Here is a 23,740-nt window from a genome sequence, read left to right as displayed (position 1 = left end):
CCGAGCCTAAACTCTCCCTGGTACCAAACGACTCACGCACCGCTACTGGTCTGTGGCCCCGGGGGTTGGGGACTGCTGCTCAATGGGACCCAAAAGGCCAAATTTGTTATGGGCTCTTCATTGGCTAGCCTACATGAGCTCCACATGCATTTTCTATGGGAAACCCACAGTGGGTTACCCACAAAACTGCTAGGTCCAATGTGCATTGGAATAGCTCACTGTGAAAACTCATGTAGGGGCCCCAAAGAATAAACCTGCTGTGGGCCCTGTGTGGGTACATGCACTTGGGGATCACATGGGGTAAGTGTGCGTTTGCCCTGAACACAAAGCCTGACAGTTCATCCACAACTACCCACTGTGGACCCACATGGGCATGTTTGCTGGGTAGTGGCATTACCATTCACTTTAAAAGAGCGGGTGGTAATGCTAAATCCCTACTTTAGGTTTAAAACCAGCAGGCATTATTTAACCATATTCTGTATAACAGTTTATATGCAATCAAATGTTTTAAAAGTCAAAAGATAAAATGTTCATGTTAGTGTTATGATAGATGTTAGACAGATTTTGTCTCTTGCCAAGTCATGGAGGTTTTCTGCCATGTCACACGTGTGTAAGGTATGTCCACGTGCGTTGCTAATAAGCCCTCTCTCAGATGGGCTGAAACTTGCTAGCTGCCCTATCAAGCTACCTGCCTGGCACTGCAGACAGACCGCTAATAAACATGCCAGTAAAAATGTGACGTGCTGATGCGAGCCAACATGTTAGCTTTTAAGCACACGCTCGTGTATTGTCTTTCTCACCGAATAAAAGGTTGGTGTTTATGACAGCTGAGCTTTTCTTATTTATCAGATATTACATTCAAATTGCTTCCTGTTCACTAATGAAGCCCTAACCTTCCTAAGCTGCTTTTTTACAGTCATAGGACTGGTTTAAAAAAGTCCCTCAAATGAATCGAGATGTTCTGTCATTAAACCACCGTCCTGCTTCTCAAACACTGCCACAGCCCGTCTGAAAATGGACTTTTATTATTGATGATAATTGGGTACAATTATTAAGCTGCACAATCGGATCCTCACATTATGCCTTTTTTTATTTGTTGGTGAAACCTTCACAGCGGCAGTTTCAGCTCATGCTGAGCCATGAGGCAGCATGTCTGATCTGCACAGACACACACACAAACACACACACACACCCCGACCTGCTTTTTTATGCAGACCAGATGCTCAGCTTTCCACGTTGCACTTAAAAGGGGTGATGGGATGCAGTTGTAGTTCTGGAGAAACAAGGCTTAGGGATCACAAACCCCCTACTCAAGCAAATCACACAGTGAGGGAAACTGCAGAGGTTTATCCAAACAGACTAATCAGAAAGAGCAGGTGTCATTTGACTAAATAATGGCCAGGCTTTTGACTTAAAGGTGCAGTAGGATATTTTTTTCTGGTTCCTTTCTTCTCCACAACTACAATATGAGACTGTAGAGAACTAATGGTAGTAGTACATGTGCACGCATATACACGGAGGCTTTCTGTGTCACTAGGCTGCAGAGTTTGCCTCAATACTGGACAGTCTGTAATCAGCTCAATCCCTTGCTAACCTCTTGACATTAGTGCTGACAATCTTTCAGTGCAGGGCAGAAAAACTGTGTAGTCAAAGACATCAATAATGCTGTTTATGCTTTTCAGCAGATCCGGTCAAAGAACTAATGTTGAAGAGAATATTTTAAAATGAAATTTGTTCAGTTTAAATGAAAGTTGCTTAGGCAACTAGGCATTACACTTCTAAATGCACTTCTACTCTGTGTGTAACCTGCTTTGTAGATTCATTTAAGCTTAATGTGGTCTTTTTTTTGTGTAAAGTTGTGTTTAGAAAATTGTCAGACATGTGTAACTACTGAGCATCATCTTCTTCTCTCTTTTTTTTTTTGTTCTCCTGATGTTTGACTTTAACCAATGCACAACTTTAAGTGTTACTTAAACAGGCATTCAAACAAAAGCTCACCCCTCCTGTTTGTTTGTGTCTCTGTGGGTAGCCAACCCTCTCTTTCTTGCTGCATCTGGGTGGAGTGCAATAAATACTTTAGGAAACAATGTTACATAAAAGAAACTTTTATGAACGTTTTGGAATTATCATGTCTGGAACTCCCTAAAATGTATACGTGAATATCCCTTAAACCTTAATTATACATGAAAGTACTTCAAGTCATTTTGTTCATTTTGAGTTCTCTGAGTCATGCTGGATACGGTGGTTTGAATAATACTTTGCAGCAGGACTCCAGACTGTTCAGGTCTCCTTGCACGTGGACATTGGGTTATCATATTTCTCTCTGCGTTGTACTCTGGAAGCCGACATCAATAATGCACAGACCTTGTAGGTGACTTTGTCTCAGAGGAATACCAGAGTAAGACTTCCATCAGAGCGCTAGTTATTTATCCGACTGGAGTCTGCTTCCGCACAGACAGGCTGTAGGTAGCAACAGTTTTAACGCTGCGATTTTCCTCTTGGAGGCAATTGTTATGCCCTGTTCGGTCTATTTTAGTAAACCAAAACAAACCTGGTGAACTAAACTGGAAAATCAACCCCCACAGGAAAGGATTTGTCTCACCCCCCCCCAAGTATAATGACAGCCAGCCAAATTAACCAGCGAGTCGATTCGAGTTGAAGAATGCTTTCGTAAACACCCAGTATTTAGCCCTGTGTGATTTAACAGTGTCAGCTCCACAGGGAAATTCTGACTGGACAACATGGACTGCAGAGCTGCCAGAAATATCTGTTAGTTTGCATATGAGGATGATTACACACCCTAATAGAAGTGACAGGAATCCACATTTATTCACTCTATCAGTAATCTTAGTATGTTTGGTGTTGATGAACCTTATGTAAGGATTGTGTTAGCTTTTCATTTGAGCACATTCTTCAACGGCTGAGTCCTTTGAGGCGTGTTTCAGCACCAACACACCCACTCCTCAGCCTTCATGACAGACAAGGACATGTTAATGATAAAAAGGCATTCCAGGCTATAGAATAAAGCGAAATGCACAGAAACAAAGATACTAAGCACCTCTGGAAACACCTTTTATTTCCATGCACTACATGTGACTAAGTCATAACAGTATCCCATTGCTGTTTTGTATCTTTTATTCTGCATTTGCTTTACTTTATCGTGACAGAAACAGTTAAAGCTCAGGGAAAGATAAGCAGCTAAGGAGATGTGTGTGTGTGTGTGTGTGTGTGTGTGTGTGTGTGTGTGTGTGTGTGTGTGTGTGTGTGTGTGTGTGTGTGTGTGTGTGTGCAAGAGAAGCAGAAAGTGTGACAGTAATGTTTGTTAGTCACTGGGGAAAGCATGCTAACTATAAATCACAGCAGTTATTGTGCTACAGAGCCCAAACTGTAAGAGTTGGAGGTTGAGAGGTTGAACCATTAGGCTCATTTAGTGATTCAAAGGGAGGTCTGTACCCCAGAGGTCAGAGGTCACTGCCTAATGCTCATAGACTATAAGCCCTTCGGTCAGAGAGTGAAAGGGTGGGGAATGTGTCGTCATCTTTTAATGAATTCCTGAGATTTTGGTGAGAAATATGTTTTTACACGATGCTCATCCCTTTAAAAAACAAAAACAAAGTGCTGTTAACTCCATTGTTCATAAATGACTTGCAGCGTGACAGAGTCAGGTTAATGTGTCTGAAATGTGTAACCACTTCCTATGATGTAATAGCCAAGGGGCCGTTGTGGCTAAAATAAGCCTGAATACAGCTAAAGATGTGTTTATCTCAAAATTTACCCCACTGAGTGCTTACGGTAACCTTCCCAGATAAACCAACCAAATGGAAACTCGACCTGCCTTCCTTCCTTTACTCGTACAAAGACTGCAGTTTTGCTTCATGCGTACAGTTTTCTTTTCACTGAAGTGTTCATCTGCCTCAGGGTCATATTTGGCCTGCATATTTTATGATTATTATTCTCTTCTTTAGATTACTGCTAGGTCAAAAACAACCATAAAACATATTACACACAAATTCCAAAGGTTTAGTAAGATTTAGGGATTTTTTTTAAGCTATAGGCTCTTTCTTTTGGACTAGTCCTATGCCAAGCACAAATTAATGGCTCAGCATGGCAGACAAACAGATTTGCATGAGCACAAACCTGGTGTTCATTTCTTTGGAAATGAGCTAACTTTACAAATTCAGCATTTGTAAAATTTCCCTTACTGTATCTGTTTGGAGAATCATGATTCATAGAGCAGATCTCTTATGGCCAGCCCTTCTGCACAGCTTCGTCAAAGCATTCACTACAACTGTAACTGAATCATGGACTTAATATAAAGACAAAGATCAGAGTGAATAATGTTGCTGCAGAGCGATTTGTGTTTGAACAGCACCTGCAGAACTGTGATAAGATAATGAACGCACTGTTGTTCTTTTCTGTGACTCCTCTTTTTGGCAGCTGCTTGCATACTTTCATCACATCTCACTCACTTTCTCAGTTTACACAGCAGATGCCATCTTTAGCAGATAAGACACACGGTCACATTTCATTTGTCCCGTAAACTCTGGCTGTTTGTGGTTTGTGAAAATGCAACATCATACTTATGCCGCCTGTGAGGGATCTTCCCCAAATACTCCACATTGCCCAATGGAAAGTAATTAAAGTGTTGTTTGCATTTTTGGAGTTGTGGCATACAGAGCTATCCTACTTTCTAAGCTTATTTTGTGTGGCTAACGTGAACTGATGGTGGCTGACTTCAAAAACCTCTTACCACAATGTGATTTGAGCACTCAACCTTCTGGGCTGGAGTCAGATGTGCTATTGTTGCGCTACAAGGTCCTACTGCTGGCCAGGATATTTGAGAAGCCCATTTAGACGGTGACATTTCCCCCTGTGGGAATAGGAACACTTTCAGGAGCTAATGTAGCACTCATAAAACACACACAGGCACATGCTCCTTCTTTCCCACCCTCCCTCACCACGAGCTTCCTCCAGGGCACCAGTCTTTGTGTGGTCTTTGACAGGAACAGGCAATTCACTTCAGCACAAAGACACAGATAGAGGGGTGAAGAAAGCTATTGTCTGGACTTATGTCACAAGTGTGTGGGGGTGTGTGTGCTTGTGACACAGACAACAAACAGCCTCTGTGTTTTCTGTCTCTCACCTTTTTAGGCTGAATCTCAGAAGGAGATATCTGATCGGTGTATGGGTGGCGGCATGTCACTCATTGTGTGGGTGAATAAAGATCAAAAGTGGTTAATCAGGGCACTGGGACAGGCGCTCAATGCAATATTCATGTGTTGACATCTGATTAAAGCACAAAAATTAAGCAAATTTGTGTTTGGTTGATTATTTCTTTGTTGTAACAATTTTAAAGTCTGTTTATTTCACCTTAAATTTGGCTACGTTAGTTGAGCAGCAAAGTGTGTGGGTTGCTTCTGATACCCCAGGTGCTGATAATCAGGTGCCAGATTGGGCCCTGATTATTACTGATGCTCAATTCTGCCCATGAGAATGCACAGAGAACGCTTTGCTGATTGGTGCACTAATAGGGTAACAGCTTTTGATGGAGGCAGTGTGGTGGTGTGTGGCGGTATTTCCTTCATGGGAAAAAGCAATGCTTGTCATCACTGGAGGTGATTTCAATGCAGAAAGTTATCCTGATGAGATTCCGCAATCAGTGGCAATCCCATATTTCCGCAATCTAGGAGTGAACGCTATCCTCCAAGATGACACGGCTTACACCCACAGAACAAAGTTCATCAATGAATTTGGGAGTGGAGAAGATGGAGTTGCCTGTCTTGACCTCAACCTCAGTGAACACTTGTGGGATCAGCTTGAGCGTGCCGTTCGTGCCTGAGTGACCAACACAACCACACTGGCTTACTCGAGCAAATGCTGGTTACAGAATGGGGTGCCATCCCCCATGACCAAGCTGGTGACCAGCATCAGGAGTGATCAGACTTCCGTTTTGGCAAGAGACAAACTTAAAACAGGAATATTTGGTGTATCATGGTAGCTTAAGGCATTCAAAACAGGAAAAAAATCAGCTTCGCCTGGATTTTACCATTTTGACAAATTCAGGTGGTTTTTGAAAGATGAGGATTACAAAATAACCCACAATTACAAAATAAGTATAATGGGCCTATAAATCTTGGTCAGTAATGAGTTTTATTGCCAAGAAGCCTTGTTACAAGAAATCGATCAAAATACATTTTCTTACTATTTGTAAGTTGTTGTTGTTTTGTTTTTTTTTTACCTAAGTATAAAAAAAAGTATTTTAAACCTTGGAGTCTCCTCCTCGACAAAACAGTGATCATGTTTAAATCCTGTTGTTCTTATGAAAGTTGATTAGCAGGTCGGGCCTATTTTTTTTCGTTATTCTTACTTTGCTACATTGTATCATTAAAGTGAAACTGAAAACCCTGTGCTTTCCCCAAATGTTGGTTTTGGCAGTGCTGCCTAAAGAAAGTTCATGGTTCTCCTCATTCTGTAGTGTAACTTCCTTTTCACGGGTTCTTGACTCTAGTGACAGTAATTTAGAGACTTACTGAGGAAACATTTAAACATTAGGCGATAGTATTACTGTAATACAATAATGCCAGCAATGCCTGGTGTTAAAGTTCCCAAGTGTTTGCAGTATGTTGAAATACCTGTCAGGTGTCATATTTATGAGTTTCATCTGGCATCTTGTGGTTTCAGTGTGACCTGTTGATCCCACAGACTATCAAAGTATGTGCATCATAATCCTAGTTGTATTATAAAATGATGAAGGACAGTGAAGGGCTTCAGGGTCGTTTGTTCATGACTTACGTGTACCCTTGAAGCCTTTTGTCTTCAACCTCAGACTGTGCAACACTGGAAAAAAGACGTCACACTTCCCAAGACAGTGATGTAACTTGCAACCATTCAACACATGATACACAGGTTTCTACAAGTTAATAATAATCTTACCTGTTTGCATTTTTCACTGTGCTTTTTGTTGACATACATGCCTCAGATTTCACAAGGAGAACAGAGGTTGGACACAGTGGCAAAAGTGAAGTTACTGCGACTGGGCAATGAACTTGCAATCTAGTCTGCTATTAGTTTGTGATTGAATGAGGTCAAGTTGGTAATTACATCCAATCTGTTGGAGATAATATGGTGATTAACTGTGATAAATTGGTGGAAATAACAAACATGCTGCTGTCTGTTGCAAATCTTTTACCGTCTACATACACAGATTAAAGCGAGATTCACATTGACTACTTAGATTCAGAATCCGCCCAGAACCTCATGGATGTGAAACAGGAATTCAGAAAGTCATCCGCAAAAAAACTGCAGGATGGCAATTTAACTTATGACGTAGGTGCTCACCAGCCTTGTACTGATATGCAAACATAACTCGAATACAACCAGTTGAGTCAGATCACCTATTGCAAAGAGATTTGTTGCAGAAAAACTTTGCTAATTGGTGCAGACTGACTTGGGTTGATTGCAACATGTTGGTACTCTTGGCAGCCCGTCTGTGTTTCTGAATTGGGTGGCAAACCTTTGCCAATCTATCTGAGAGTGATTACAGTCAGTCTAACCTGGACCATCATTGTTTGGAAAGAGTTTGTTTCTCACCAGATGAACTGTGCAATCACCCTGTGACTGAAAGTTATAGAAAGCTTACCGCCTTTAACAACAGTCCGTAAATGTTTGGGAATCGGGAAGACCAGTTGCCTTTTGGAAGAGAAAAGTTGTCCCATTCTGATTGTATAGAAAATTTAGCTGTTTAACAGGCCTGAGTCTTTCTCTGTTGTATTCTTTATTTTATGACGTGCCAAATATTTTCATTTGGTTGAAGGTCTGGGCTGCAGATAGGCCACTCTAGCACTGGCACTCATCTACTATGAAGGCATGCTGTTGTACTAGATGCAATAAAGGGATTTGGATTGTCTTGCAGAAATATGCAGGCCTTCTCAGATAAAGATATCTGAGCAGGAGCACATGTTCTCCTAAAACTGCTTATACCTTTTAGGATTGATGGTGCCTTTCAAGATAAGCACCTTTCAATTCCATAGGCATAACGCACCTTCATATTTTCAGATGTTGATGTTATGTACTGTATCTGATGAGATATTCAAAGTTTTCACAGTTTTACATTAATGAACATCATATGATAATTGTTTGACAGTTTGTGGACACTTATTTTAAATTTCTGAAAATCTCTGCCTCCTTTTTTCTATCATATCATGTTACTGATCTGTTGCCAGTGAACCTAATTAGTAGCAAAACGTTCATCACCTTTGTCTAAGTACACAAAAATGTGTACTGAAAAATATATAATGAAACAGAATAACAATGTTATCACATAATGCTAGAGCGAGTCTGAGATGACATGCTGATTTAGCTGCAGAGAGCTTGGTAAGAAAATGAGCTGATGCTGACTGCTGAGCGTGCGATCAGTTTATCAACTCTGTGGATGTCCTCCTTAGCTGTTGTTACTGTTGTTACTTTGCTCATAATGCTTTCTTTGTAGAAGGTCCTGCTCCTTTTGATTGTCCTCAGTCCAAATGTACTGGTCTCTAGTTCAAAATCTGATCGAGCCCATATGTTTTTAAATGGGATATACATAATAAAACCGCTTTGCTCAAGTACATAGTGGATTGCTAGTGGTTCGCTTACAGAAGGTCCATGATGGCATACCAGTTTACTGCATACCAGTTTACTGCATACCAGTCTTTACACTTTAAGTAACTGTTTGTTTTTCCATTAGAGGTAAAAAGAGAACACAGAAAATCTTAAGTATAAGTGATGGCGTTTAAGGGAAGGCTCACGAAAAGCTCAGTGGCATGACAGATCGTTGACACTGTCAGACATCATTAAAGGAAAAATAACAGGGTGTTTAAATCCAAATACGTCAGTACCACGCTCAAGTTGCTAATGCGGTGCTGTATACTCTCAGCTGTGGCGCAGGGCTGCAGAACGAAAGAAGAGAAGTAATACTAAGAAGTAGGTTAAACAGGGGATTTCACCATTTAGTTGTGGGTTGTGTTTTTTTTCGTGAGCTGAACGGTTAACATGACCAGCCGTGTCTTCTTAAGAGCTCTCACTGCTTACATGTAGGTAAGCAGTGAGGCCATCTCATAGCTGGAGTTTAGCTGAGATCGAAGTATTTACACCAAACCCTTTTTAAAACACAGATTTAAGAGATGTGGCTCTGATGAACCAAAGAACAGTGATGCAAGGCTGGAGTGTATCTGTAAGTAAAATCTGAATTGCTTGTCTGACTTTTCCTCATCACTTCAGAGTATTTCTGGAATTAAGTTGTGCGGCTGAGCTTCTCTCAGAATTATGTTTCTTCCCCATAATCCCATCTGAGCAACAAGTCTGGAACAGTACAAGCAGCATGACAACATTTCAACATTTTTTCTTTATTGCTCTGTAATGCTGGCAGTCAGTTTGTGTTTTGTAATTGCTTTTATTGTTATACTATTACACAAGGATTAATTTTAAACACAGTCCATATATACATTTATATTTGCTTTCTGTAATGGCTAACTGATTTTATTGTGTTGGACATTAATAAAATAGCAACTATCTTCTGAAGCCTTCACGTATTTTTGTCTTGTCATTTGGAAGCAACTCGATGAACTCGCCATCTTTTCCCTTTTAATAACCTCAAAAGGAAGGAAAAATACCACACAGTCATTCCCCTCACGATTTGGACCATTTTCCCTGGTGTACCGCACTGGAGCTCAGTACAACAAGGATGTGCATGAAGGCATTTAACCACAGTCCTTAAGACAGCTCAGTTTGGAGGGAATGCATAAGTGGGGAAGCGGAGAGCAGGAAATGGTGAGAACAAAATCCAGACAAAAGAGTTAGAAGATTTTTTCATAACGTAGCGAAGGAGGAAGGACGATCACTGGGCTCTGTGGTTTCTCCTTACCCTCCTGACTGAATGAGCTATCATGCTCTAGTGCTTGTAGGCTATGAATTGGGCAAAGCCAAAATGTGGGAGGGTGACACGGATCAAAGAAGACAAATAAAGCTTTTGATTTCAAAGTAAGCTAAACCAGTACAGATAAACATGAAATCTTCCATCAGGTTGTTTGTACACAAACCCGCAGTCATGTCATGTGAAGCTGTTTTACATAGCTTGTTTCCATGTCAGCCTACACAGTGCTGTACAGACAAAATGAGGTAACTACATTCGCCAAGCTTTAAATTGCCAAAAACCATAGGAATGCATAATAATTGTTAAAACTGCTGAATCAAGGTCAAAATCAAGTAGTGCAGTAACTGAGTTCTTCTTGAGACATCTGCCTAGCTAGCTAAAGCTTGGCAGTTAAAGCTAAAACTAACATAAATCTAAGGTGCCTGCCCAACACGTGGCACCGAAACGGCTTCAGTGCACCCTGGCGTTGATTCTCCATGCGTCTGGAAGTCTCTCAGAGCAAATGCACGTTTCGCCATTCTTCCAAAAGATTTTCCCTCATTTCGTGTTTTGATGATTGTAGTTTTAGAGGATGGTGGAGCTGCCACACACCAAATCTTCTGTATTTCTATCAATGCTCTGTGCACAGATGTTGTATTTCATTAAATTGTGGAGCATAATGAAACAGCAGTTTTTTACTAGTTGAAAAGAAAGCTGAAAGAACAAGTGTTCCTTCTCTTTTAGGTATTAGTTTTACTTCGGACTGAAAAAAACTTAAAATAGAAACATAAATATACAATTTTTCATCCAGCTTGAAATTTAGTCCCTGTTCTCGACTTAACTGCTTCTATAATTCTTCTGATGCAGTGAATAGTGCAGGAGAAGTGGTCTGCATTTGAAAAAGGCATAATAATATTAATAGTTAGGAATAATCTGAGTTTAGTATTGCTTTTCTCTGAAGTGGGGGCCACGGTTGTCCCTGCCGTGGTCTGCTTGCGGCTCTCATGCTGGAGGGCCTCTGGAGGACTGGGCCCTGAGTCTCCTCCATGCCTGCTTCAGGTCCTGGGGTGCGGGGTTGTGGCTCCACACACCCACTGTTAGACACTACTGGAGAGACCTTAGGAACACCTGTGTACCCACAGGCACACTATCTTGTGCTGCTGCTGGATCTAAAAATATCTTGTATTATTGGTTACTTTTTTAACTCTTTCTTTCCTTCCGTCCTTCCTTCCGTCCTTCCTTCCTTCCTTCCTTCCCGGTGTTGTCCGTTAGGTTGTATAACCCAAAATAAAAATGCTAATGAATGCTATCTGACTGTCAAGTGCACAGTTATAGTGAATGCTGTAATGCTCCACTTTTGGGGCTTTCAGACAACAATTCTGACTCATACTCTCAGACAGGACAAAGTGAAGAAAAGGAAAAACAAAAAACAAAACAAAAAAGCAAGCAGGATTATAGATATAAACCGTGCTGTTTTATCGGGTTCTTTGTTTACATACTGATATCCTGCAAAAATATTTTAAAATATGCAAACAAGGGCAATGTTTTTTTTTTAATTCATTGACTGGAAAGAGGGTGGATGATCCTTGTCAATCACATGCATTCCCTTTTCTACATCGACATGAAAAATTATGTGAGCCATATGCTTAGTTTGCAGGCCATCCAGCAGGGGATTATAATTTTTCATAACCGCTATCATGATGTCAATCCATAACTATGTCAGAGCTCCTGTGTGCCAGCTGACTGGATCATGATATGAACCACATGGCGATCAGATCAGCTGATTGCTACAGTCACAAGCTCCTAATTCATTTGGTTTGGGAATCCTATTATAATATATATGGCTTTACATACATAATGCTACAAATCCTGATTGTATATGGTACAAATCGAGGTGATCTCTTTACACAGATTATACTTTAACTCCTTTTTTTTTCTCCTCTCCTAGGACCCCAGCTACTGGGTTCAGGTGAACAGGTTGGAACATGGCGATGGTGGTATTTTGGACCAGGATGATATGCTGTGCGATGTGGTGGATGACAAAGATAGGGTGAGTCGAAGTCTGTGTTAGATTGCAAGAAAGAATATGTTTGCATAGCTGATTGCACATTGTATTTGTTTATTTGCCACACTGTCCTGCTATTCTATCTCTTCTCATTTTCATTCAGCCTTTCCTTGTAGGCAGAAAAAAGTATTATCTGAACTCTAAAATGTTTGTGCATAAAGCCTTGGCCGTACCACAGAGGTTTCACTGACATGTGCTTATGATTACACCTGCCTGTTTTTGCTGTCATCGTTGCTTAAACCTTGCAGAGCAGTAAACTGCTCACCGTGTTCTCTGCTTAATCAGTTCAGCCTGTTGGAAGTACTCTGCAGATTTCATATTTGCAGACTGTTTTACATTCAAGGCTCCACTTTGTGTGCAAGGAGGCACTGTATTTCTGTGTTTACTGATATTCAGTGCATCCAGGAAGCATTCACTTCTTCCACATTTTGTTCTGTTACAGCCTTATTCCAAAATGAGTTACATTATTTTTCACCTCAGAATACTGCACACAATACCCCATACTGACAAAGTGAAAAAAAATTGCATGGAATTCTTGCAAAGTTATTTAAAAACCAAAACAGGAAACATGTAACATGCACAGAAGTATTAACAGCCTTTTCCATAACACTCACATTTGAGCTCAGGTGCATCCTGTGTGCACTGATCACCTATCAGATGTTTCTACAGCTTGTTCAGAGGCCACCTTTGGTAAATTCAGTTGATTGGCAGTGTTAGCTATGGAACCTAATGTATAAAGTCTCATAGTTAAGAGTGCATGTGAGAGCACAAACCAAGCCATGAAGTCCAAGGAATTGTCTATAGACCACCAGAAGGACTCCAGGCCAGAGTAGAGAAACTACAGCCTCTGGCCTGATTAAACAAATTGAACTTTTTTTTTGGATGAATGCGAAACGTAATGTCTAGAAAGGGAACCTGCTTGATGCCATCTCTACAGTGAAGCATAGTGGTGGCAGCGTCATGCTGTGGGGATGTTATGCAGCGGCAGGATCTGGAAGACTCGTCAGTGTCAAGGGAGAGATCAATGCTGCCTTGTTGATAATCTGCTCCAGAGTGCTCTAGACCTCAGACTGGGTGAAGGTTTATCTTACAACAAGACAATGACCCAAAGCACACAGCCAAGATAACAAAGGAGTGGCTTTGGGACCACTCTGTACGTTGAACCCTGTTGAACATCTCTGAAGAGATTTGAGAATGGCTGGCTATGCACTGAAACTCGGGAGGGTCTGCAAAGGAGAATGGAAGAAACTACCCAAAAACAGGTGTGCCAAGCTTGTAGCATCATGTTCAAAGGTGCTTCAACAAAGTATTGAGCAAAGGCTGTAAATGCTTATGTACTTCTTATTTTACTGTGTTTCAGTTTTAATATATTTACTAGAATTTCAAGCACAGTGGAACAAGTGAAGCCCTGGGAATTCTTACCGGATGCACTGGGAGATTGTGTGGGCAAAATCTATGAGGCTTTATGACATCACACTACCCACCCCTCCCCACCCACTAGACAAGTGTAAACGATTACCCACAGCCCCACTGCCTCCTTCCCATGGGAACAGTGCTGGCTACACCTGAGTCACTAGCTCTTTGGCTTTAATGTGTGCCATAAAAATCACTACTTTTCAGGTCATTTCAATTATTAAATGAAATCATATTGCAAGCAGGTGCAGATGGTTAGTAATTTAAAATCATTTAAAATATATTCCAATTCATCGCAAGGGCATTAGTCACCTACTGTTAGTCACTGCAGTTTATCCTGGTGTTGGCATCATGTGGATGATTGATCCGGTGTTCACACCTTTTCAGAGATGTCTTCCACTAAAGCTAACAGGGCCACCACACATTAAAAAGGCTATGAATCATCCAGGTTTCAATTGAACATGTAATCTTTAATTCCTATCTGCTCTGTTTTCTTGCTCTGTCTGATGCCCTGGAGCCAGCGTTATCACTGAAATCTGATACTATATCTTTCTCAGCAACACTGTGTTTTGCCCCCCTGTTTTATGGTAAATGGATCGCTTCCCACAGCAGATACTGTGATGTTGAGCAAGTCTGCAAAGCCAGGTGACATAGTTGTTTCTTTCTCTTTGACGTGCGCATTATTTTTGATCTCGTGTGGACATTTGTGCGAGGATGAGACATGGTGTGTTTCAGGCAGCTATACACCTCTATACACCTGACAATGACTATGTGGTGGGTGCCATGGTTACACATCAGGTGGGATCATTGGGGAGAGCAGCTGTTTTGCACCTGCTGCCTGAAACACTGATTTCTAATTTTTTATTTATTTTTTTATTCTTCTCTTATTTTACAACATCTGTGGTATTTGGCTGGAAAAATGCAAAGAAAGAAGAAACAAATGTGGCAGTTCTGTATACATTTTTGACTTTTCAAGAGCCTCAGTTTGTTCTGATGCTGTGATTCCTGCTCCCCCTGGTGGTCATACGGCATAAGTACCTTCTCAATGACGGCAGAATAGAGAATTTAGGGAAAAAATGAAATTTGCTGACATAACATTTTTAGCTGCCTTGCTGATAATTTTTTTTTAATATTTTCATGTAACTGTCAGTAGTTAGTTCTAACAGGTTAGCCTGCTCTACACCTGTGGTAGACATTCAGCCTAAAAAGTAAACAGTGACTCTCTGGTCACAAGACCAACATGCTGTAGTAATACTGTGTTGATAGTTACCAAATGACAGAGTGCAGTGTCAGAAAGTCAGCTGGCAGTCGACTGGAACAGCCGACTTCAAACTGGTGGAACAGCTCTGTTTGAATGACTTTATCTCGGTGCGTGGGTGTTTGCTCCTTTGTGTGTCTGTGTGTGGTTGCAGCTGTAGAGGTAAATCCAGTCTGTCCAGTTCTTTCCCTAATCTACTAACCCCTCCTTCTTTTACTGTCTAACCTCCTAACAAGCCCATTTTAACCTGGTAATGACAACACATTCTTGTATGTGTGAATACTTCCAGGGCAGGAAAACGCTTGTGCTGTACAAACGTTAGGTTTTCTCCTGATATATGTGAACCACAAAGCTTTGTGCTATGTTGTTTGAATGAATGTGTATGTGGAGATGGCATAGTCCTTTTGCAGCCGAGATTTGTAGTCAGACGTGCTGCCGATGTTATAAGCTTCAGCAGAAATTTTCCAGCTCCGCGTTTCTTTCCGTTTACTCTCTGACATGTCACATTGGTGCAGTTCAAACAGGACTATTAGTCAGGAATTTAGGAGATATCACAAATAACCTGCGCCCTTGATAAACATGGTCCTGTCCATTTCAGTCTGTGCATATTCTGGTTAATAGCCCACATAGCATGTCTACAGTGCTGTATCATTGCAGATGAACTGCAAAGTCAAAGTTCAGTGTTTAAAACTGAGCTTAAATGACATAATTTAACTGTAAACCAAACCCTTTTGTTCAAATCTCGAATCCTTCTGAAATATGTATAATAATATTGAACACTATAAACCAACCACACCTGTAGACAATACGTCCACACAAACCTCTTGATTGGTTACCGCTGTTTGTTTTTCTCTCAAGAAGACTGATGCTGCTAGTTTTCTCCATGTTTGCTGTTTATAATTTGCTGATGTTCGTAACGATTTCTGTGACATGTACATGCAAAAACTGAATTTTAAAGATGTTATCTTGACACGGGAAATAAAAATAGATTGTCAGAAATAAAATACATGATTTGGAAATGCACTGCTGACAAAGGTGGATTGCCTAAAGCTATGTAGGGAGGGCGGTGCTGTAGCTCACTGCTCACCTATGTGCCCAAGGCTGCTGCAGGGTTTTCCTGTGTGTTATTCGCCTTTCCTACCAAAACATCTTAAAATAAATGTTGGGAAAGCAACCTGTAGAATATTCAGGAAGAAAAAAAATATCTATGTTGTGTATATAATAGGAAAAATGGGAAATATGTTGCAGATTACCCATGATGGTGATGTCCACCCATTTCTTGAGTAACATGTTTTGGAACATTTCTGATCAGAAAAAGCACGATGATGTCTCTTTATGTAGAGTGGACAATATTAAAATGTCACAACAGCAGAGATTATGTTCCTGCTTATCTTAAATAAATCCAAGCCTTTCCCTGCTAATCAGAACGGATACAGGTATTAAGTGCATTTGGAAAGCTATGAAAGAGTTATTCATGGAGTTGGTGTGAGGGTTGATCTGTTTGATGAAGTAGGGAGTCAGATCTTTGAGCAGTGGAAGGATATGAAGGGCTGACACAGTTTGTCTTTTGAATGTGTTGGATGTTTAGACTTCTAAGCTTTACTTCTTCATCATGTTTGGTGCCTTTTTTCCTTGGTTTTCTCATTAAGGCTCATTTTTTTGGTGCTTTTTAAGGAAAAAAAATCGATTAGACGGGTTGTATCATAGATATTATTCTGTTGTCTTCATCTGCAAAAAATAGAACTGCGTATGTGCATGCATCTACGCGACAGGAATTTCAATGTGAATGTGTGACTAAAGCATGAATGATCTCACTCCTTTCAAGTTTCGGTGGCTCTACTGTTAGGAGCACGTCATGTCCTCCCAACAGTGCTCTGTGTGTGTGTGTGTGTGTGTGTGTGTGTGTGTGTGTCTGTGAGTGAGTGAGTGATATCTGGCTCAGGTTCAGCAGTCAGATTATCATGCTGTGATTCATGTGCAGTCATAGAGCTGCATGCTGCAGCCTGCCCGTGTCCGCTCCATAGATCTTCATACTGATCAACAGCTTCCATTTCACATGCATGAGGTGTACGAGTGTATTTGTACAGCTGGGGTGTTTTTGGTTTTGTGTTGCACACATGACCTTGCTGCTGATCTCGGTTTGTTTCAAGTGTGAAGCTGAACTTCATGTCTTCAATTCTTCCTTTAAAAATCATTCTGATACAATGATAGTGACGAGTTGGGGTTATATTTAGATTTTAGATGTTATTAAGATTACTCTTTGACTGAAATTTAGGCTGAAGTCAGTAGTCAGATCAGTAATCTCCTAACAATTTCACTTGTATTTTTGTCTATTACTAATAATCTCTGCTATTGTACTATTATCTAGTATATTGCAGTAAAGCTAACACATTAGTGGCTCCTTTAAAATTGATAGCAGCTTCCACACTGGCTTTTTGGTGCACACTGCCACCACCTGACCGAAGTGTATTATGAGCAGTAGGTTAGCAGCTACAAACCTAATTTTTATATTTCCACTGAAACAAATTAGGATCAGAAGACTGTGTCTTGAAATCACATTCAAACTGTTCATTTGCAGGTGCAAAAATGCATTTGTCTGTCTGCGCATTTATTGGCTCCCTGTGTGATTAGGGCTTTTTTGCCTTCCCCAGAAAGGGAAAAAAATATAATAAAAACTAGCAAAATGAATAGCAAAATAATAAGAATAATAAAGATAATTTTTGCCAAGTAAGTTGCTATTCTTAGCAAAAATAAGTAAAGTATCAACTTTTCTGATACCATGATGGTATGGGATCTCTGTAACACCCAATAAAAACCTATTAATGTTTTCAGATGATGAACATATGATTGAAATATAATGGAAAAATAGCGTCTATTCAGAACAACAAAAAAATTAGGTTACCCTATTAGTATTTATTTATCTAGTATTTATTCACAGCTTGTTTGTTATTTTATGGATTGTTAGCAAATGCTAGCTAAACTGTTGCTAGCTAAAATGTTATTGCCATAACTCATCTTATTAACTTATCTCATTAGCAGGTTTACCCTCGTTAGGAAACTGAAGGATAAAACAAAAAGTGCAAATATGTTCAAATCAAAGTTTCTCATTTAGATTTTATCTGAATATGAAACACGTGAATGAAATGTGTAAATAGGGCCTTAGTTGTGCTGTTTATGTGCACTCACAGACCACTTCATTTGGTACACTGTTTGACTGCTCATAAGTTAAAATATCTAATGAGCCAATTATTTGGCAGCCATAGCATTTGGAGATTTAGACATGGTCAAGTTAAACTGCTGAAGTTCAGCACTAGCATCACAATGGGGAAGAAAGGTGATTTTAAGTGACTTTGTAGTGTGGTTGTTGGTGCCAGTTGAGTGGGAGTATTTTAGAAACTGCTAATCTACTGGGATTTTCCCACACAGCCATCTGTTTGACTTGCAGAGAAAGGTCTGGAGAAAAGAAAATATGCAGTTAGCAACAGCTCTCTGGATGAAAATGTCTTGTTTATATCAGAGATCAAAGGAGAATTGGCAGATTGCTTTGAGGTGACAGGAAAGCAACAGTAACTGGAATAACCATTTGTTACAACCAATGTATGCAGAAGAGCATGACCAAGCAACATGTCTACAACATGATGGGCTACAAGACCACATTATATCTTCTTGTGTCAGCCACGAACAGGACATTTACACTGGAGAATAAAAGATTACAAAAACGATAGCTTGTCTTGAGTCTTGTTTTGTGCTGTGACATTCAGATGGTAGGATCAGAACTTGGCTCAGCCGACATGAAAGCATTGATTCTTCCTACCTTATCAATGGTTCATGCTGGTGGTGATGTAAAAGTGTGGTGCAGATTTTCTTGCCACACATTTGGGGTTGAGCATTGTGTAAACACAGCCTACCTGAGTAATGTTGCTAACAACGTCCATCCCTTTATGACCACTCTGTACCAACCTCTGATAGCTGCTCCTGCCATGTCACAACGCTCAAATCAAACTGGTTTCTTCACTGAATTAGGCTCATGGCAATAAGTACTAAAATACAAACACAAGAAAAGTCAGTTGTAAAGAGGAGTGGGTAAACTCTGATGTAGCTCTGCCTTAGGGTAAACTGTGAAAAATTAATTCTGGTAGCCATCGAATTGCTGCTTCACAGCTAGAAATGACTGCGATGTAGGCACTTTATGCATACACCAGATGCCAGTGCGGCAATTAGAAAGGCTTCTGGTTGGAAGATGGCCTTAAGTAAGAAATTCACAATATGTGCCTGATGAAATGAGTTCATAAAAGCAGGAAATGTCTGTGATATGGCCAATTAAATGAAATTAGATTCAAGTTAAATGCTCATTACAGGGAAATGAGTCTACTACATTAGCGATTACAATGTATGGTCTGTCAAAATTGTTGTGGCACTAGACAAACGTATTGTCTGATTACCGACTACAGAGTTCTTTGAGCTAAATGGTGAATCAAATGAATTGCAGATCAGGGAACATGCAAAACATGGGCCTGTATGTGCAATGGTTATGCTGAGAGGCAAATCCTGTTTAATAGTTCACATCTCATGAGAGATATGAAGCTGCAACTGTGGCAGGAAAGAAAGATGCTTACCTGGGATACTCAAGTACAGTATGAGCTCTCTCATGTCTGTTCCTACATTCCTCTTTATTACCTTTCAGCGCTTCAGTTCTCCAGCATTATACCTTTAGACTCGATAAATGAAGATAATTCAAACGACGTTGTTCCCCTTGTCGCTTAAAGGCTGGCGCTTCCTTGTGAACAGAGGTGAGACAAAGTGAGCCTGTCCCTGGGCTTAATGAGTGCAGGGGTGAAGGGTGATTCCTTAAGCCATTAACAGGAAAAAGTCATTATAGCTGAGGTACCTGAATCAGCAGTGTGGTGTTTTGTGTTTTACAGCAGGTGCATGCAGACGCAGAGCTGCAGGTATTGCAGTGACACTTGTGAACCACAAAGAGGCGCTCAAGCCTAGGTTACGGTGGTTCCCCCTATTGTCTGTATCCTGCCTGCTGCACAGAATGACGTTTTTTGTTTTGTTTGTTCCTAGGAATGGGTGCCGGCCTCAGAGTGACAGGCACATGGCATTTCCTAAAAGAAAAAGAGATGTAGCCTGACTGTCCAGACTTGACTGCTTTCTTCTTTTGTTGCTAATGTGTCCTGTTTATAATGAGCATCACATCCATGGTCTCTGTGGTTGAGCCCCTTGGACAATTGGCATTTTCTTGGCCCCTGAAGTTGGCATTGCCATGGCAACGCCAGTCGAGTGCCAAGTGGGCACCTGTGCTGGGTCGAGATCAAGCCGTGAGTGAAATTAGCCAAGGCTAAAGCAGGGTCCCAGCAGCTTCCCCTGGTACCAGGGCGCTGCCAGGGGAAATCAAAGACTAATTACTCTGTTTGTCTGTGTGTGTGTGTGTGTGTGTGTGTGTGTGTGTGTGTGTGTGTGCACGAGTGTGTGAACAAGGCCTGTTTGTTGGCATACGTTGAAGACTGTATGGTTGGACTGTCTCTGAGATTCCAGACTTGCACTAAGCTGCATTTATTCTTCTCTTTTTCTGGACATCTTGAGTTTAGCTGATGTTGTGGTTAATTTGACTTGTGCAGTACTTCATGAAAGATTTAAGAATCCACTGAAACCAGTTTGATTTTTGCAACGGAGCATGATAAAGTTTCCTCTGTCTTTGCTTTAAAAGTAGAGGTTAAATGTCCAAACGTGCCGTGGCTTTGGCTCAGTTTGTAGCCCAGTGTCCTCAGGTCCAAGATGCTGAAACTGAAGTTGCCCCATCCTTGGAGTGTGTGCATGTGAATGTTAGAGGTAGCTGGGTGATGGAGGCTTGTAGTAAAACTTGCTTTGAGTGCTCAGTAACAGAAAAATACAGCTATGTAAGTACAAGTCCATCTTTTACTGTGATAATGTAATGACTCCACAGAAACCAAACTCATGCAATGATCAATCTGAGATTTAGTCACAATGTGTGCTGTATTTATGAGTTTCCTGTGGCTACACTAAGGTTTGTGATCTGCGCTGAAACCTGACTCATTTCTGACGTAGTTATGTGTCATCAATGAGTTGGAGCCCAGATGCTGCCCTCTTGTGGCTTGACAGACTATCATCTTTCTTTACAGTTTCTCTGGTTCTCTGTGAACCACCAGGACCTGTTTCTGCTTTGGAAAAACAGAAACAGATAAGCTGATACATAACTCCACAGTGATGTCAAGATTGAGGCAACTAGTAGTTATATACTTTTGTTTTATCTATGTTACTGCTGCTAATGAAACTAGCATCACAGATACGTCTCCTGGCTACAGTAAAGTCCAAATGTCTTCTTAACTATAAAGACCATAAAGGAGCATTCAATACCAAGTGAGACATCGTGCTCACACAAGAACTCACACCCAGAAATAGTCACACATACCCACACACATACATCTCCACAGACACACGCCCTGCCGCAGTCAGCTGTAATTAGCCTGTAAGGACCCAAGTCAGCTCTGCGTCTTAAAAGGCTCAGCGCGCTGGCGGATTTTTATCCTCACCTCCGTTGCTCCGCTCGGAGGCTTGTGGGCGGCAGCAAGCAGTTTTTCATTTCATTTTCCTCTGGGGCTTTGGATTTATTGTCTGCTCGTGCTTGTTTATTTGCTTCCTAGTTTTTTAAACTTCACTTACTCGGGAAAGATTTGTCGAGCATCGTTGTAATTTTTCAGAAACGCCCTCCCTCTCAGTTATGCGGTCATATTCCCTCGCTGTGATGAGATGCCCATTGCAGCCGCAGTCTTTGTGCTTATCGCGTGCAAAAAGACATCCAAAGTGAGGAAACTCTGTGTGCGCCGTTACACTCAGGTACATACATTAGTTACAGAAACCAGCAGGTTTACTCGTCTCTTCGGTAGCACTCTAGGACTGTTTACTACATGAGGCCTTTCATGTTTTCATTGCTCATTTTGCACTGATTAAAGGGCTACGCCGTGTCCTTATTTTCTGACAAGCTCCTCTAGATGAATGATCACAAGAAACTTGAGCTTTTGGGGGGTTGTTTTTGGAAGGGCAGCTTTTGTCTGGCTGATTGTTATTTGTTCAGCGTGGCATAGGAGACAATCCAGAGCAGTTCTTTGTTTGCAGAGTAATGGAAGAAGCGTTGTTCTTATGTTTTTATAATACTGCAAGTGCCATCACTGCTGTGTATTTTGGCATCTTGTGAGCCCATGTGGGCTAAGTATCTAAAACGTGCAGATTGTTTTCTGTAAAGTAATGCTTTAAGCTGGAAATTGGTCTCACATCTGTGCAAAATCACAGTATTGCCCGGCCCGGCCCAGGTTGTCCTATAAAGTGCAATGCATTTTGAATTGGTAATGCATATAATAAAATAGGGTTTTTCCTTTATGGATTGGATTCTCCAAGTTTTGGGAATTGATTTGCAGTGACCCCTCTCTCTGAGGGGCCAAAAATGAGCCAAAATCATTGAATCCCCTACAGGATTCAATGGTTCAGGTTTTTCCTTTAATTTGTCATCAGTGTTTTTAGTAGCTTTCTAAGTTGTAGACAGAATGTCATTCCAAGGTTGTGTCTGCTGTACCGAGTCCAGTGTGTGCCAGATGAGATGAAGTCTCTCTGTCTGACGAACCATTTTCATGTATTGATGTGGAACAAAGGTCATGTTGTGGTTATGAAGCTGAGATAAGGTAATACAAGTGCATGAAAGCCCAGCGAATCTGCTGAAGCTGCTATTTTAGACGTGCTGAGCCACCAGTATGGATGGCGTTAGTCCATTCTTGTTGACAAAAACACAGCTTCAGCTGTACGGCGTATGCAGCGTGACATACACAGCCCTGTGCCTGGGGTAAGAATGTTATTGCTCCATATTGCAAAGCAGCAGGCAACTCCTCCATCTTCCACAGTGGGTTTCTTTAAAACTGGTAAAAGTGGGTCATGTCACCGAGTCTGTTTCTCAGCTTAGAGGAAATCCAGCTAGTCATGTAGGTGTCTTTGATTTCTCCTGCGTGACAGCTCCCCTACAGGAAGAGACTTTTGCCGATGCGCCAAATCGCTCCTGACGTTGCGTCTGCGGCGCCCGAATACTGTCTGGAAATGCCAGGCCGTTTAACCAAAGCTCTGGATAGGCTGTGCCAAAGCAACCTCTGCTCTCGAACACGCCTGTGTAGAAAACGATCCTGAACATACACACATACACGCGCACACTCTCATCCTTGAGCTGTGTATGGTCGTGTGTCACGCAGGAGGATGTTGGTTCTGGTTGACAGCTGTCAGGGCTGCTTTGCTTTCAGTGTCTGGACACTTTGCCAAACAAGCCTATTATCTGCAGCGGCAAAGTCTTGTGGAGGGGCCCGGCATTGCCCCAGGGGGCTGATTTGGGTCAGGCGCCATGAGACAGGCCCTAAACAGAGGTGACAGATACAGACACCCCCCCTACTGGGATCCTGCAGGCCTCTCAAAACCCCCTGGAGAGATGTTCCTAGGAGCACTAACATAACAAAGGAGTCGATTTTCTCCGTTATGTGGCGAGCGCTGCGCCCGCAAGACCCACTGGCATGAGCCAGTGTGAGGTATTGGTTTGGTTTCTTTGCTTTTTATCTTTATTGCCTCATTATGTGGCTGTTGTGAGTTCGGTACCATTTCAGAGAAAAGCATCGTCTCCCCACGCGAGCCATTTCCACCTCACCTCATGGGGGCAATGGTGCATTCTTCGTGGGGCTCTATAGGCTATGATTGCCAGCTTGAAAACGACTTACACAAAGTCAGAACGAGTTCAACAGAAACCACAATCTTAAACAGAAAAGTTTAATCTACCATCAATTGCTTATTTTGAATATAGACCTATTTCCCTCTCACCCCGCTGCTTCTCAAGTCCTTGTTAAACCAAGCGCGTGTCTCCTCTGCATGACAAGTAAGCCTCTGTAGCTTTTGTCTCAAGAGTCTCCAGACCGTGAGTGGCTGTTTTCAACACTTGACTACTTCTCTTCAGAACCATATATAATTACCCTCACAGATCCAAAGTCACTCCAAGGTTGTGTCTGAAAATTGGCTTTCAAATAGACTCGGGAAGGCAAAGCGCTGTTTCTTAGACTGCATTAATTTA

At 41.3% G+C, this 23,740-nt stretch overlaps 1 protein-coding gene across 3 annotated transcripts in view; it reads left to right on the top strand.

Annotated features, from left to right (window-relative positions):
* LOC120725743 (partitioning defective 3 homolog) overlaps positions 1-23,740 on the top strand; it is a 340,776-nt gene that overhangs the window by 23,373 nt on the left and 293,663 nt on the right. For all 3 annotated transcript variants that reach the window (XM_040018776.1, XM_040018775.1, XM_040018777.1), the window contains exon 2: positions 11,838-11,939. In XM_040018776.1, the coding sequence (XP_039874710.1) occupies positions 11,838-11,939 (102 nt within the window). The remainder of the gene's footprint in view (positions 1-11,837; positions 11,940-23,740) is intronic.

Source organism: Simochromis diagramma, unplaced genomic scaffold (assembly GCF_900408965.1).
Source record: "Simochromis diagramma unplaced genomic scaffold, fSimDia1.1 OVJJ01000717.1, whole genome shotgun sequence".
NCBI lineage: Eukaryota > Metazoa > Chordata > Actinopteri > Cichliformes > Cichlidae > Simochromis > Simochromis diagramma.
Note: the sequence above shows the minus strand (reverse complement) of the source record. Positions and strands in the feature narration are given on the sequence as shown.